General features: G+C 40.8%; 1 protein-coding gene across 1 annotated transcript; it reads left to right on the forward strand.

Annotated features, from left to right (window-relative positions):
- The first annotated feature begins 14,304 nt into the window (after positions 1-14,304).
- Positions 14,305-16,207, forward strand: LOC130590199 (uncharacterized). The gene is made up of 3 exons (XM_057392232.1): positions 14,305-14,641; positions 14,886-14,965; positions 15,074-16,207. Exons 1-3 carry the CDS (start codon positions 14,305-14,307, stop codon positions 16,205-16,207), a joined length of 1,551 nt encoding a protein of 516 aa, XP_057248215.1.
- Positions 16,208-17,827: the final 1,620 nt, after the last annotated feature.

Consider the following 17,827-nt stretch of genomic DNA (forward strand, 5'->3'; position numbering starts at 1 on the left):
ATCTTAAATGTCGGGTACACGTTCTTGAAGAAATAGAGAAGGTCCTAGAGTTGAGCCAGTCTCCCAAAATATGGAAGACAATAATTCGATACATTCAGAATCTAGGGTGCCTAAGGATGATGGTGAACCAATTCATCATGCCTTAGGAGAGTCGCAAGGAGAAACTTCCCACTGGAAAATTTCATCTCCAAGTAGCACTAGCCATGTATTTGTAAACCAATTGTATGGAAAAATGATTGAAATAGTGAAATAATTACTATTGGAGGCGAGGGAGAGTCAAAGGCAACAAGTTGATTCTAATTACAGAAATCTAGCCCATGAGTCAGCCAGAGTCTTTACAGATATCCTCCAAAGAATAAGTGAGGAGAATAGAGATATTGACTCTAGGCAAATTGATCGAATACTCGTAGATATTAATGATACTATAAGTGCAACCTTTACGGCAATGTTAATATCTCTTGCTACTGAAGTAGTTACTCGCTTGGAACCGTCAGTTGAAAAACACTACTAACTCAATGAGAAACTACTTAAGGCGTTAGAAGAAGTCCCACTAAATAGAACACAAGGGGATCGTGGAATAACGCTAGATCTCCCAATAGCTTATCCATCCAGGGTACATTTTTCCCATGTTGAGAATAGAGATCCATTGGTCTGAAATGATCTACAAACTTCCTCTAAAGGGCGTCGAACAAGGGCAAGTCCCTTGAGCCTTGGAGAGAATGGTCGTGGGAATTTTAGGAGAAGTGATGAAATGGCAGCAGGCGTGGAGCCAGGCTGGCAGCAGGCGCCAGGACATCACCAACCTTCTTTTTCCATAGGTGGTGGACAGTTTGGAGATAACACACACCGATCTGGACCATCACATGGAGGACAGAGGCAAGGTTCTTTTGTTGCAAACAACAACAGTTCACCTCACGCATATGTGCCTCTAAATCAGCCAACTATGGTTGGGAACCCTTCATCTTCTACCTATATGCCTTACAACTACCTATCATTGGGACGTCTCATTATGGGAATGCCCCAGGTTATGGTCATAATCAGACTCCATTTGCTCATGCAACTGGAACTCACCAACAGGGGGTACCCACTAATGGGCACACGTTTCAGCCACAAATGGCACAGGGAAAAGATAATCCTAGCTATGTTCATCGCCAGGATATTCCTATGGGAGGTTATCACAATCAACCTTTCGGTCCCAACCCAAATCCTATGTATGATCAAATGGGAAATATGGGGAATGGAAATCAAGTACATCTAGGGAGAACTCAAGATCCCATAGCAGCATAAGTTGAGGCGCTAGTCCAAAATTGGTTCTCTACTTTGGCTTTATAAATAAGAAATTTTTCTTCTGCCTCATCCTTAGAACTCAATAAATAAACCTTAGTATAACGAGAAAAGTCATCAACAAAAGTAATATAGTATTTCTTTCCTCCCCTACTCATGGAATTCTTAAAGTCACCTAAGTCACTATGGACTAACTCTAATAATGAAGAGGAACGGGACACATTTTTGTTGAATGCTTTCTTAGGGTGCTTAGCTTCTACACACACTTCACATTTATCAAAAGAAGTATTGCTAAAGTCAGAAATAAGACTAAGTTGTTTTAGCCTTTTAATAGAGGCAACATTCACATGACCTAGTCTAGAATGCCATAAAGAAACAGACTCAGCAATATAAACAGAAGCAGTAGAGTTTTTATTATCAATAACAACATCCAAAACAAAAAGTCCAGCATTACAAAAGCCTTTACCCACAAAAATACCATTTCTGGTTAATACAAGTTTATCAGATTCAAAAGATAACTTAATCCCAGCTTTGTTTAAAAGTGAACCAGAAATGAGATTTCTGCGGATATCAGGAGCATGCAGAACATTCTGCAAAGCAATGGTTTTCCCGGATGTTAATTTCAGGAAAACCTTTCCTTTGCCTAAAACACTCACAGTGCTTGAGTTTCCCATGAAGATGCACTCTGATTCTGGAACTTTCTGGTATTCCTGAACGCTTCTTTGTTGGCACAAATATGACGGGTTGGCACCAGTATCCACGATCCATTCTGAAACATTGCTTACCAGATTTACCTCGGACACCACAGCAGCAATGACATCATCATCTTCAGCAAGGTTGGCTTGAGGTTTGCCATCTTTGGATTTGACTGGAGTTTCCTTCCTTTGACGGCACTCCTTGACAGCATGCCCATACTTACCACACACAAAGCAGTTACCCTTAAATTTAGCTTTTCCCTTGAAGTTGTTGTTATTCTGCCTGGTACCATGAAACTGATTTTGACCTTTGCCTTTTGGTCCTTTACCTGCACCAGTCTTACTTTCCACAAGATTAGCAGAACTAGAAGAATGATCAACTGATTTTCCCTTTATTTGAATACGGTTCTGCTCCTCAATTTTTATATGGGACACTAACTCTTGAAGGGTAAAATCTTTCTGCCTATGTTTTAAGGAATGAACAAAATTCTCCCAAGAAGCAGGCAATTTTTCTAGAAGGCAATTGGCTTGGAAAAGGTCAGGAATAGCCATACCCTCGGCAACAATATCAGCACATAAATGTTTCGGAACAAAATTCTCATCATTCATAGAAAATTTCAACCAACGACTACATGCATATTTCTTAGTCCCAAAATCATCAGTCCCATACTTCGCATTCAAACCATCCCAAATCTCCTTAGCATTTTTAGACTTACTATAAATCAGATAAAGGGAAGAAAATCACAAAACAACTCAAGTTATTGTGTACTACTACCATTCTTATTAATAAAAGTGATGTAGTATTTTGTTTTAATATACTGTTATATGTGTAAGGGTTAGCATAAGCTCTTAATAAGTTCATAGCCTTATTTGGGTGTTGTGACAGTACAAACTTGATGAACTTACTATGTGAATGTGGGGGTTACGCCCAATCCCTATGAGAGTCAAAGGCTTAGGCTCTCTAGAGCATTCACGAGAATCCAGGCTAATTGTGGGGCACCTATATTATACTTGCGAGAACGTATCTTGATTTGAAAAAGGTTGAGTGCGCAACTATGTTTTTCTATCTTCGTGAAAGGTTCAAAGAGAAATCTACCTATTACGACAGTAAGACATTTGTATGCACTGAGTGTCAATTCAAGTATAAGACATTGATACTTCAAACCTCAGTATCTATTGCCCAGATCATCTGTTTTTAGCTCTGTTTTTTCCTGTTTTCTTCTTTTGAATCATGTGATAAGGAGTTTGCTTGCTGATATTCCATTGTGGGGGAAGCCAGCTCCATCAGTTTCTATGCGGTGTGACTCGCAAGCAGCAATTGGGGTAGCGAATAATCAAGCCTATAATGGAAAGAGAAGGCATATTCGCTTCAGGCATGCCATAGTTAGAAATCTAATTAGAGATAATGTGTTGTCACTCGAGTATGTAAAATCAGAGAGGAATATTGCTGATCCTCTCACCAAAGGCCTTTGTAGAAAAATGGTGCTGGAGTCAGCACAAGGAATGGGTTTAAAGCCTATTGGTGAGTGAATTGTGATGGATACCCTTCTTTGGAATTCCTAAGTTCAAAGGGTCAAACGAAATCACAAAACAACTCAAGTTATTGTGTACTACTACCATTCCTATTAATAAAAGTGATGTAGTATTTTGTTTTAATATACTGTTATGTGTAAGGTGAGCATAAGCTCTTAATAAGTTCATAGCCTTATTTGAGGTGGTTTGTGACAGTACAAACTTGATGAACTTACCTATGTGAATGTGGGGGTTACGCCCAATCCCCTATGAGAGTCCAAAGGCTTAGGCTATCTAGAGCATTCACGAGAATCCAGGCTAATTGTGGGGCACCTATATTATACTTGCGAGAACGTATCTTGATTTGAAAAAGGTTGAGTGCGCAACTATGTTTTGCTATCTTCGTGAAAGGTTCAAAGAGAAATCTACCTATTACGACAGTAAGACATATTTGAATGCACTGAGTGTCAATTCAAGTCCATAAGACATTGATACTTCAAAACTCAGTATCTATTGCCCAGATCATCTGTTTTTAGCCCTGTTTTTTCCTGTTTTCTTCTTTTGAATCATGTGGGGGATTGTTGGAGTTTATTAAAAATGTGTTTTAAATGAAACTCAAGAGTTGCTTCAAAAGAGAATGTGAAGAGTCCCACATTGATAGAATAATAGGAAGTGTAAGGGGTTTATATACATTACACTTTCTATACCCTTTGAGTTGTGTGACAAAAGGACTTTTAGTGGGCTTGTGTTGAGTGGAGTTACCACACGCGCGCGCCCACCCGGTCCGGGCCTTGGGCCTTGGGCCTTGGGCTTTGGGCTTTGGGGAATAAACTTAACTTAACTAAAGTTTTGGGTCAAAAATCTGTCAGTTTTATGACCGTTTTTAATCAGTCATTAAGTTACCGTTTTCCCCTTAATGAGATGTTATTCCCTATTTACGTGCCATTAATCCTCCCACTAAGTGTCCGTTATTAACCACGTTTTCCTCCACTTTCCGGTATTATTCTTCTATAAATACGAGGTTTCTGTTCTCATTCATCACACAGAATATCAAACACAGTTTCTCCTTCTCCTCTCTAAAATCTCTTTCTGGGCAATATTCACTAACGTTTTCAATCTGTTTTTCCATCTACACTGGAAACGCAGAGACCGTGTACCCCTGGAGGTTGATTGCTATGAGGCCGTGTGTTGTAGCGGGGCAAATTCAACTTTAGGGCAGTGATTTCTTCACGCCACGGTTTTCCAGATAAGTTTATTCTTAGGCAATGATAGAGTGTCAGCCGAGGGACATTTAGTTGGGTTCAATTGTCAGTGTAGGGAGGCAACTGATAATGAGTTTTTGAAATTAAGAATGTTTTCTATGTCTCTAACTGAAATGACTTTCTGGTGGCCACACAAATTTACCACCCAATTCTATTCATTCATGCCGGACATGTAAGTGCAATTTACTAATCATTTTGCACGCACTGAACCTGGAGTGACTTGGCCAGAATCCAACAAAAGTTAGGAGAGTTTGTAGAAGACTATGTAGCCAGATTCAAAATGGCCAAGATTAGGTGTCATGTTAGCATCCCTGAAAGAGAATTTGTACAAATGGCTCAAGAGGGGATGTTGATTCAGTTCCGAAAAAGGTTTGATGGCCATGCCTTTGGTGATTTTGTTTAATTAGCAGAATTGGGGCGTAAGGTGAGAAAGGAACCTACAACCTGAAAGTGCAGTAAGGCACCAGAGTTTCTTTGCTCAGAATAAGCAACCTTTTCACTTTAAAACACCACCAGAGGTGGATGTGGCTGAAATCGTCCAAGGAGTTCCTTATAAGTGTTCTCCCCTTGAGAAAAGAGAATTCTTAGCGCCAAAAGACGTAAAGTCTGGGCAAAAGAGGACGTATACTTTTGATGCTAAAAAAATCTAATGCCATCTCTAATTGGTTATTATTTAATAAAAAGGTAAAACTGGTAGGGAGGCATAAATTGGAAACTGTTGATGAAGCTAAAGAAAAAAAATACTGTAAATGGAATGATGTAGTTACCCATGATACTTTTGAATGTATTGTGTTTAGAGATGAAATTGAGGATGAGATTGATAAGAAAAATATCATGTTCCTTAATTGTGAAGATATTAATGTGATTGGAGTGGAAGAGCCATTCAAATTATCCTGTAATATGTAGCAACTAATAATGATTTTACTGTTATTCTACAGGCATCTCAAGACACTGAAATTGGTAACCAGCTCTTTAACAGGCTGCTTGATGAAGGAGTCATGATCATGCCAAAGATAGTTAATGAAGAGGGACTAGAAGACATGTACAAATTTCATATGAATGGGTCGCATTCAACAGACCAATGCCAAAGTCTTCAAAGGGTTCCTTATTAGACAATTGAATCTCAAAAGATTGGTTATCTCAGAGATAGAACATCAGGCCATGGAGTTAGAAGCATACAGGCTCGGTTTATCCAAAGCTAAGGTTCCTAGAAATGCTAAAACAAATCCAAGGTTGGCGATGCCTGAGGAGAAAGCTAAAACCTACAAGGAAGTTGCTCAAAAATTCCCACAACCAGGGCAATAGAGGGATTAAAGGCTCTAAGGGGAGGTATGTGCTCATCATGTTCAAATAAACTAACTTTTGATATGATTAGAACACAGGTCATACCAAATGATCCTACGTATGTCCCTACTTATCAACGTCCATTCCAGAAGAGGTCTAGGAGTCAAGGACCAAGAAGAAATAATGGATATGGGTCGTAATTTTTCTCAAAAGAAAAAAAGGCAGATGTAAGTCAAATCCATGTCCTTAAGATTCTCAAAAGAAAGGAAAAGTCCAAGAAGAGTCAAGGGGATACAAGGCTTAAATCAATGGTAAGGGTAGCATCATTTCAAGACGATCAGAACCTGCATCAAAGTAAGTCATCAAAGATGAAAGAATTGAGCCTTAGAGCTGCTGCAGCAAGAGCTCAAATTAACACTCAAAACGTGCAAGAGTCTCTCATAGCAAATGTATAGAATCGACGAAGAAGCTCTTCAAGACGGTATCACAAGGTTGTTGCCTCTAGAAGAAAATCAACCTAGTTCCTTATCTCTAGAGATGGATGTTTAGCAGCATCATGAGAAAGACTCTATTATGAAAGAGGTTGTAGAAAATGGTGTGAATGAAGAGTATCACTAGTACATAAAAGACAATTTGCGTCGGATGTGAGGCGCCTATTTGCGTCGGACTATGGTGCGACGCCAAAGCCCTCGACGCAAATGACTCAGAAACGATCTGCGTCGTATGCGGAAACGACGCAGATGGTTCAGCTATTTGCGTCGCACCTTTATACAGTACGACACAAGTGGTTCTCCCTTGCCCAACATAGAGCGGTATTGTGCGTCGCACATTACCTAAGGTGCGACGCAGATAAGTGATTTGTGTCGCACCTTGGGCTACGTGCGACGCAAATTTCAATTTTTTTTTTAAAAAATTTTTTTTTTTTGGGAAAAAAAATTGATTTTATGAACAGAATGAGGCTCTGTGCAAACGCAATCGTAGATTTGTAATAATAAATTACAGAAAATAAAGAAAAAGAGATAAATTACACTCCACAACAATATTGTTTTGATTCTGCAACATAATTTATTACTGTTACTATCAAAAATGTAATTACAAACTAATTAGAGAAAAATAAACCTAAAAAAACAAAATCAGAAGAGAAAAATTAAAAGAAAATCCTAAATCTGAAAACGAAATTAAAAAAATATTCAGATCTAACATAAAAAAATGAAATTAAAAAAATAAACCTAAAAAAATAAAATCAGATCTAACATACAAGAATGAAATTGCACTAAATATATTTTTAAAAAAACCTAAATCACCAAAAATCAGAGCGAGGAATTTTCGTTCTTTCTTCAAATCTCGTTCTTCTTGAATTTTCGTTCTTGAATTTGAGAAAACAGTAGCGAGGAATTCGGACTCGTCGGCGAAAAAAGGATGCTGAAGATTCGATGCTTGTCGGGTCTTCGATGCTGAAGATTCGCTCGCCGGAATTAAACGGCTGAGTGAGGGAGAAATTAAACGGTTGAAGATTCGATGCTTGTCGGGCCTTCGATGCTGAAGATTCGCTCGCCGGAATTAAACGGCCGAGTGAGGGAGAAATTAAACGGTTGAAGATTCGATGCTTGTCGGGTCTTCGATGCTGAGAGATGATGAGAGTTGATGATGATGAGATTTGAGATTCGATGCTTGTCGGGTCGCCGGAATCACAAACAATGAAGATATTATTCAAACATAAACAAAAGTGAAAATAACAATAATTTAGTGGGCGAAAATTGAAAATCGAAACTAAAAATTACCTGGGACAAGAAGAAGAAGATTTGAGTGTGACAGGAATTTAAGGTTAGGATTTAATGAAGATCTTCGATGCATATTACGGAGGAGAATTACAGTTGAGTGAGGGAAAGGGAGAGAGAGAGAGGGAGGGAGGGAGGGATGGAGAGAGAGAGAGAGAGAGAGATGAAACGGCTGGAGATGAGTGAGGAATTACTAATTAGGTTAAGTGAGGGAGAGGGACGCATATTTAGGGTTTGGGCCCAATGTGCGTCGGATGGTGGACTCGGTGCGACGCACATTAGGCTCAATCCCCCAAACTGAGAAGCTCAGTATGCGTCGCACGCGGAGCTAGGTGCGACGCACAAAGGTAATTTGCGTCGCACTTACATACGGTGCGACGCATATTGCTCGTATGCTGATATGAATATTGATGTTTTGCGTCGAGTGCTCTTTGTCACGCGACGCACAAAGGTAATTTGCGTCACTTCCGTGTATGTGGGATGCAAATCCGGGGACGCAAATCATCCTTTTCCTACTAGCGTATGATTCAGAATTTGGATCTAAACATCCGGATTTGGTGTTGTCAGACACTGATTTATTGTTGGATGACGACCCATTGATAATCGAATCTTAAACAGGGAGTCACGAAGGTCAGAACATGCAATGCAATGTAGTCATGTTACCATCAGAATTCAAAAGATCAGAGGACCAGTCAACATTTCAAACTACTATTACATCCTAAGCAGATGAAGTTGATAAGGAAGAGAAAGCAGGTAAATTAATTACTCCTTCTCGAAGTTTATCCTCTTACTTAAATCCACCACAAAAGAAAATTCCTAGTAAAACATCTCTAAGAGATGATTTCGAGAAATTAATCATCGATAAGATCTTTAGATTAGAGGGTGTTGATAATAAACCTACTAAGGCTTTATTCTTAAATGCGGACTTTGAAGGGGTACGTTTGGGTATAGTATTGGTAGATACTGGAGCCACTATCAATATTATGCCATTTTCTGTATTTAAAAAGTTAGGAAATCCTAGAAAAGATTTGCATAATATCCAGATCAACATAACTGGTTTTCGATTAATCTGAAAAGGTTGAAGGAATTGTCATTCTAAAGATTAAAGTAGGTACTAAAACTACTTTTACTGGTTTCTCCATAGTAGAAAATGATACTGATTTAATGTCATACTTGGAAGAGACTGGTTGCATCCTAATTATGCTATTCCGTCATCACTCCATCAGCTTTTAATATTGTGGATTGATGATACCTTTGAAATGGTACAAGCAGATGAGAAAGTTTGCCTAATTACATTATGTTTTTATCAGGGACTCTTTAAATTCAGCTCCCAACATCAGGATTGAGGTTGCTTTACAACTTGAGTCACAAACTCACAAAGAGATAGAAGACTCAAGCACATTCTCATTCAAGAAATTGAAGACGTTCCAGAAGTTGAAGATATTCAATCAAATATGAATTTATTCAACAACCGTCCAGCTATGATCAGTCGCTAGCTCTAGTTAGTTTATAGAGTTAGATTATATTTTTCTAAAAAGTTTATAGAGTTAGATTATATTTTTCTAAAAAGTTTATCATGTCTATAAACCATGATGAATATTGTAACAGCTTTATCCCTATCGGTTATCAAGTTATGAAAGATTTAGTTTTTAAAAGATATCAGGAAGATTTTCTCGTAAATTGTAGTACATGTTGCTTCACCTTGTATGACTTTGAACCTCTAGAAGAGGAAGATGAGAAAGTACGGGATAAAAGTGAGGATATTAAACAAGAAGTTCATGGTCCACTAGAAGAAGTAAATCTAGGAGATAATGAAAGTCCATGTTTTACCTACATAAGTAAGCTTCTCACTAATCAAGAAAAAAATGAAATAATTGAGATTCTAAAAGGATTCAAAGATTGTTTTGCTTGGGAGCACCATGAATTGCCTGGTATTGATAGGATGATAATATAACATAAATTACCTATCACAGTCCCAAAGTCCTAGGAGACTGGCGCCAGAACTAATAAGTAAGCTTGTGGCCCAAAGTCCTAGGAGACTAGCGCCAGAACTAATAGAACCTATACAAGAGGAGATAAACAAACTCCTTAAGGCAAAGTTCATAAGGCCTTGCCAATATGTTGATTGGATTTCTAATATAGTCCCAGTAGTTAAAAAAATGGTAAGATAAGAATATGTGTTGACTTTAGGGATTTGAATAAAGGAACACCTAAAGATCAATATTCGATGCTTGTAATAGATGCAACATCCAGATATGAATATATATCTTCTATGGATGGGTACGCAGGTTATCACCAATTAAGGATTGTACAGGAAGATTGTAATAAAACAACTTTTAGATGTCTAAAGTCATTAGGCTTGTTTGAATATGTAGCTATGCCATTTGGTTTAAAAAATGCTGGTGCTACATACCATTAAGCCATGGACGCAATCTTTAAAGATATGATTGGTAAGATAATGGAAGTTTATGTGGATGACATACTTGTGAAGTCACATGATTTTTTAAGACATAAAGAACATTTCATTTAGTCATTTACAAGAATGAGAGAATATCACCCAAAGATGAATCCACTGAAATGTGCATTTGGGCTTAAAGCTAGTAAGTTTTTAGGATTCCTTATTCATAAAATGGAATGAAAATTGATCAAAATAAGGCAAAATCAGTTTTGACAACTAAGCCACCTTCTAATAAAAAGGAGTTGCAAAGGTTCCTTGGACAAGTAAATTATGTTAAAGCTACTTAATTTTTTAAGATCGGGCGCGCAACGAAACTGGGTAAAGGGAAATTACCGCCCGATCGGGTGGCTGCCCGGTAAACGCGGAAACGCGTTTTCTGACGGGAATATAAATATGTTATTTATACGGTTTTTTCACCAAGTACCCCCGAGTTTTCAGAAAATTCACCTGGTACCCTCCAAGTTTTCAAAATTCACACGGTGCCCATAAGTTTCAAACTAATACATGGGGTACCCTTAAATGCCCTTAATGACTAACGGCGTTAACCGCCGTTAGTCTTAACCCTAATTAACCGTTAATTTAACCCTAAACCCTAAAATCTAACTCCTAATTAAACCCTAATAACCTCTAACCCTAACCCTAACCCCCCTTCCCCCACCCATGGCAGCCCCCACCCCAGCGGACCCCCTCCCACCACCACAGCCCCCCTTCCCCAACCCCGTCGCCACCCCTCCCCCAACCCCGTCGAATTCCGCACCCCCACCCCCACCCCCGACGAATTTTGCAGCTCTTCCCCCCACCCCCGACGAATTCCGCAGCCCCTCCCCCACCCCGACGAATTCCGCAGCCCTCCCCCACCCCCGACGAATTTCGCACCCCTCTCCTACCCCTTGTCGAATCCCGCCTACTCAGCTCTCCAGTTCGAAGATGAAGGCGATAAGGTTGTATGGGACCGCGCTACAGTGGGGAAGGTCGCCGGTGACAAGGTTGTTGATTCTGGGCTCGCAAAGACTTCGGCCTGTTGAATTTCGAGCTCGTGACGGCGGATGGGAAAGGGGGAAGGGGGGGTGAGATTTCGAGGGCTGCGGTGGTTGCGGGATGGGGGAGGGAGGGTGGGGGTTGAGGGAGTGGGGAGGAGGGTGGGGGTTGCGGTGGGTGGGGGTTGCGGGGAGTGGGGTGGAGGTGGGGGGTTGCGGTGGGGGTGGGGGGTTGCGGGGAGTGGGGAGGGAGAGTGACTGCAGGGGTGGGGTGGGTGGGGGGGGGTGGTGGTTGGTGGTGGTAGTGGGGTTAGGGTTTGAAATTAGGGGTTAGGGTTAGGTCAATTAGGCCTAATTAGGGTTTAGTTAGGTTGATTAGGCCTAATTAGGGTTTAATGGGGTTAATGACTAACTGCGGTTAACGCCGTTAGTCATTAAGGGTACCCCGTGTATTAGTTTGAAACTCAGGGGTACCCTGTGAATTTTGAAAACTTGGAGGGTACCAGGTGAATTTTTTGAAAACTCGGGGGTACTTGGTGAAAAAACCGTTATTTATATTCTCGGTTTTAGACTACGAAAAACACTCTATTCTCTCTGTAATCTGTTCTACTCACATAATAAAATATTCTCCCTCTCTCTGCCGTGGACGTAGCCAAATTGGTGAACCATGTAAATCTGTTGTCTGTTTTTATTGTTTTTGCATTCATAATTTGTTTCTCTCTCACGTGCGTTATAACAAAACTAGTAACAAAGATTTAAAAAAAGGAAAAAAGAGGGCTTCACCGCCGAAAATGGTGGCGGTTTCCCCTTGGTTGAAAATTGGGGTTTTACGGAAGAGGAGAAAGAAGAGAGAGGGGAGAGGAGGCGGATTACTGATGTGTCCAAGTTATCCGCCAATCTTAGGCGGATTTCGAGGCGTTTTTGGTGTCGGTACGAGCTTAGTGTCGGGATTTAGGAGATATTTGACGTTAGGAGGTGTTGCCGGAGGATGTTGTGATTTGAGGAGTTTAGGAAGTAGTTTACATGATGGCACACTCGAGGGCCGATCTTAGCCCTCCGATCACTTTTTGTATCCCGGAGCCCTTGCTCGTTGTCCTTTATGATGCATCTTCCGAGTTTCGAGGTCCGTGGTTCGAGCTTCATAGTTATTCGTCGCCCGAGGATTGATCACTTCAGTTCTACAGCTTCATGGCTTCCTCAAAAGCCAAGTTATTTATTCTCTCCTTTTATTTTTGGTGTTTTGGTTAGATTTGGGGCAGACGGCTCGTCGCGACCCGCGATCAGTGTCGCGAGTCGCGACCTGCCTATTGTCGCGAGCCGCGAGCTCTGTCGCGAGTCGCGACCCCTGCCGCTGCACTTTTTACTTTCTTTTCCTCCCTTGGAGGGAAAGGAGGTTCAGTCAGTTTTAGTTTTAGCTTTACTAGGAAAAAAAGGTAGAGAGAGAAAGAGAGTTCCATATGTTTCTTCTACTCTTCCTTATTAGATTTGTAATGAATTTCATGGATTTGCTAGCTTAAACTCCCATCTTGGATTTGGTTATTGAAGCTCTAATCTACTTGTGAGAACTTCTTACTCTCTATCTTCTTATGGTCATTGTGATGCTTCTTGTATGTATTTCCATGATATTTGCATAATCCTTGCTAGGAACGTTACTAGTAATGTTGTGTGAATCATCTAATGCTAGTTTTAGGTGCATAATCGGATTGTTGTGTTCCTAGCTCCATGTAGCATACTAGGTGTTTGATTAAATGCTGAACATTAATCTTGTGCACTTAGAGAAGCATAGCTTATTACTTGAATGTTGTTGCTTTAATAACATTAGTGATCCTATTGTGTTCCTCGTTTTTAATGCTACTTTGGTTTGAACTTAAGTGCGATTCATTTGAGTTAATTCATAGTAAGACGGTTCAAACCACGCAGATCGTGTGTTAGATCACGATCTAGGAGGATAGAAGTATCGACTTCTCAATAGGTGACCATAGGAGAGGTTGAGGTTAAGGTTTCGTGATCACAAAGTAGGTTAGGGTGGATGCTAACCGAGTCCAAGGCCTTTTTATATTGTAATCTCTTCGTGTTTTAGTATTGTGAGTAGTTTAGATCACTTACATTGTTCCAAATCCCCCTATTCGGTTGCTTTGGCCTTAGTACATACTAGGGTTCTTGATTTGCTAATTTCCAATCAAGTTCATTTGCTCCCTGTGGATACGATCCCTGCTTCCATTATACTTACTTAGTGTGCATGAAAGTAGGTTAATTATATTTGGTTAGGAGTACACGACAAACGCTACCAAATTTTGGCGCGTTGCCGGGGAGCAACGCATTACTTGTTTGTAATTAGTGAATTTTTATTCCTTAGGTTGTATTGCTTTGTAGTTTATGGTTAATACTCGTGCTACTAACCAACATCCTTTGCAGTACGATCGAGATTTGGAATTAACTCTTTTCAGGTTGAGAAGAGAACGGCGTGAAAACTTTAAGGAGCTTCCTTTTGCTATCGAAATAGAAGAAGAGATGCTCCGAGAGTCGAGCCACGCACATTGAAGGAGCTCACAGCTCCTAACCTTGATCAGCAACCTTTATGCATTACATTCCACCAAGAGATGAAGGGGAAAATTTTGAGCTGAAATCAGGATTAATACATTTGCTTCCGACATTCTATGGGCTAAATGGTGAGGATCCGAATAAGCATCTTTCGGAGTTCCATGTGGTGTGTAGCAGCATGAAACCAAGTGGCGTGTCGGAAGAAAAGGTGAAACTCAAGGCATTTCCATTCTCATTAAAAGGTGCGGCAAATGATTGGCTATATTACCTTCCACCGGGTAGCATTTCTACGTGGGCTGATTTGAAAAAGGCTTTTCTCGAGCAATATTTTCCGACTTCAATGTCTTCGGTGTTGAAAAAGGAGATAAGCAACATCGAGCAAAAGAGTGATGAAACCTTTTATGAGTACTGGGCTAGATTCAGGAAGTTATGTGCTAGTTGTCCTTATCATGGCTATGCAGATGAAGATTAGTGCTTTACTTCTATAATGGATTAAGTGGTGAAGATGCACGAATGGTTAATGCAGCAAGTGGAGGTTCAATTGTGAATAAAACTGCACAAGCTGCTAAAGATTTGATAAACGAGCTAGCTGAGGGCTCGAGACAATTCACTAGAAGATCAGGGCTCGTCGTATGGCTACCGAAAGTCCTGGAACTTCAATTAGAGGATCAAGTGCAAGCATTGACATCTATGGTTCGGGAATTCATGACAAAAGACAAGAATACTCAACATGTGAAAGCTTGTGGCATTTGCTCTTTAAATCATTCCACAGATTTTTGTCCTCATTTGCAGGAGGAAGCGAGTGAAGAGGTAAGGCGGCCGGATTTCAGGGCCAAGGTTTTCAGAAGCGGTATGACCCATATTCCAATACATATAATCCTGGCTGGCGAGATCACCCCAATTTGAGATATGGTAATGTTTCGGGAAACCAGCAGGGACCGCACCAGTATAACCGTCCTCCACCTCCTTACCCGAGACACCAGGAGCAAGGAGCTCCACATTTTAGGCCACAAGGCCAAGTACAGGGACCGAGTACCAGCATGTCAACTGAAGATATGATTAATGCTTTAACTAAAAATGTGACTAACATGCAGGGAAATATGGTTCAATTTCAGGAGGAGACCCGATCGAGCATCAAGAATCTGGAGCAACAAATGAGTCAGGTTCTGGAGCAGTGAGCCGATTAGAGGCGCGAGATTCGGGAAAGCTACCGTCTCAAACGGAGCTTAATCCGAAACAAATGCAAGTGCAATCACTTTGAGGAGCGGAAAAGAGATAAAAGGAAGAGATAAAGAGGTCGAGGAGGAGATTGTTGTTTATAGCCAGACCGGAGCCTGAGCCAGAACCAGAGCCCGAACCTGAGCCTTCCACATCTCATGAGAAGTCCAAGCAACCACCACCTCCACCACTTTATGAGCCAACTCCTCCTTTTCCAGAAGCACTGCGAGATACTCGGAAAAAAGAATGTGATCGTGATATTTATGAGACTTTCCGTAAGTGTGAGGTAAATATTCCCCTTTTGGATGCTTTAAAGCAAATTCCTAGGTATGCTAAATTTCTTAAAGAAATGTGTACAACAAAAAGGAAACAAAGGTTAAGGGGAGCCCAAAAGGTAAAGGTTAGCGAGCATGTCTCTGCCATGTTCCAAAAGGCACTTCCTCCGAAGTGCAGTGATCCGGGCATGTTCGCTATCCCTTGCGTGATTGGGAACACCACATTTCCTAGGGCTATGCTAGATTTAGGGGCTTCGATTAATGTTATTCCATATTCTTTGTATGAGTCTTTAAAACTAGGCACCCTACATGAAACTGGTGTTGTGATTCAGTTAGCTGACCGCTCTAATGCTTACCCGAAAGGGATAGTAGAAGACGTGTTGGTTAAGGTCGATAAGTTAATCTTTCCTGCTGACTTTTATGTTTTAGATATGGAGCATGACAAGCACGCTACTCCTATTTTGTTAGGAAGGCCATTTCTAAAAACTGCTAGAACAAAAATTGATGTGCATAGTGGATGTCTTACGATGGAATTTGATGGAAGCCTTGTAGAGTTTAACATCTACGATTCCATGAAATTCCCGAGAGATGACCACTCTTGTTACTCCATAGATGTCATTGATTCATATTCGCAGGATGTTTTCGATATAGGTGGAGAAGATTCTTTGCAGGTAGCTCTTGAACATAGCTTGGAAGGAAATGATGTTGAGTATGTTTTAAGTGCTAACTTGCAGGAAACAGTCCAGGCTTTGGAGGAACATGTGACTTTTCCACTCGTTCCTTCCTTTGTGGGTCCTTTGCCTTTGACTATCCCTCCGGGGAAGCTTTTACCATCTATTTTGCAGGCACCCGTAGTTGAGCTGAAATCATTGCCTGAGCATTTGAAGTATGCATTCCTTGGAGATGGAGATACACTCCGGTGATTATATCAAGCAAGCTCTCCCAGGAACAGGAAAGAAAACTCATCGAGGTGCTAAAAGAGCATAAGGAGGCGATCGGGTGGACTATAGCAGATATCAAGGGAATAAGCCCAACCACTTGCATGCACCGGATTTTGTTGGAGGATGATGCAAAGCCCGTGCGACAGCCTCAAAGGCGGCTTAACCCACCTATGATGGAGGTGGTAAAAGCCGAGATTCTGAAACTTCTCCAATCTGGTATGATTTTTCCAATTTCCGATAGCAAATGGGTTAGTCCGACCCAAGTTGTTCCAAAGAAGTCTGGAGTCACAGTTGTAGAGAACAAAGATGGTGTCTTAGTTCCCACCCGTGTCCAAAATGGGTGGCGAGTCTGCATTGATTACCGTAGGCTTAACGCGGTAACTAGGAAGGATCATTTTCCATTGCCTTTTATTGACCAGATGCTTGAGAGATTAGCTGGTCATGCTTATTATTGCTTCCTAGATGGATATTCTGGATATTTTCAGGTGGCCATAGCGCCGGAGGATCAGGAGAAAACAACCTTCACGTGTCCTTTTGGCACGTTTGCTTACCGGAGGATGTCTTTTGGACTATGCAATGCCCCTGCGACTTTTCAGAGGTGTATGGTAAGTATCTTTTCAAATACTGGAGCGATTTGTCGAAGTTTTCATGGATGATTTCACCGTGCATGGAAACTCCTTTGAAAATTGCTTGGAGCACTTGACTATGGTTTTGAAACGATGTATTGAAACTAACCTTGTGCTTAATTCTGAAAAGTGTCATTTCATGGTTGAGCAGGGAATTGTGTTAGGTCATGTGGTCTCTGTGAAGGGTATAGAAGTTGATAAGGCAAAAATTGATACTATTCAGTCCTTACCTTACCCTACTAATGTGCGAGAAATCCGTTCTTTTCTTGGTCATGCAGGTTTTTACCGCAGGTTTATAAAAGATTTCTCGAAGATTTCATCTCCTCTTTGCAGGTTGTTACAAAAAGATGTAGAGTTTGTGATGGATGAAGCATGTAAGAAGGCATTCGAGAATTTGAAGGGGAGGCTAGTTTCGGCTCCTATCATTCAACCTCCAGATTGGTCCCTTCCATTTGAGATTATGTGTGATGCAAGCGACTATGCCGTAGGTGCAGTGCTAGGACAAAGAGTTGGAAGGGTGCCACATGCCATCTATTATGCTTCTATGACACTAAATGAGGCACAGCGTAATTACTCCACGACTGAGAAGGAGTTGTTAGCTGTGGTGTTTTCATGGAAAAATTCCGATCCTATTTGCTCGGGACGAAAGTAATTGTTTTCACTGACCATGCAGCTCTCCGTCATTTAATGGCGAAGAAAGAAGCCAAACCTAGGCTAATTCGGTGGATTCTCTTATTGAGCGAGTTTGATTTGGAAGTTCGAGACAAGAAAGGAACTGAGAACTTGGTTGCAGACCATTTGAGTCGATTGGTATCCTCTTATGATCTAGAACCAAGTTCGGAGAAGCCATGGCAAGAGCCTATTCGGGAAGAGTTTCCAGACGAGCAATTGATGGTCCTAGGATGCTTACACCCATGGTATGCCGATATTGTCAATTTTCTTGTTTCTAACTGTTTTCCTCCTCATTTTTCCAAGG

This window comes from Beta vulgaris, chromosome 9, assembly GCF_026745355.1.
Source record: "Beta vulgaris subsp. vulgaris cultivar EL10 chromosome 9, EL10.2, whole genome shotgun sequence".
NCBI classification, from domain to species: Eukaryota; Viridiplantae; Streptophyta; class Magnoliopsida; order Caryophyllales; family Amaranthaceae; genus Beta; species Beta vulgaris.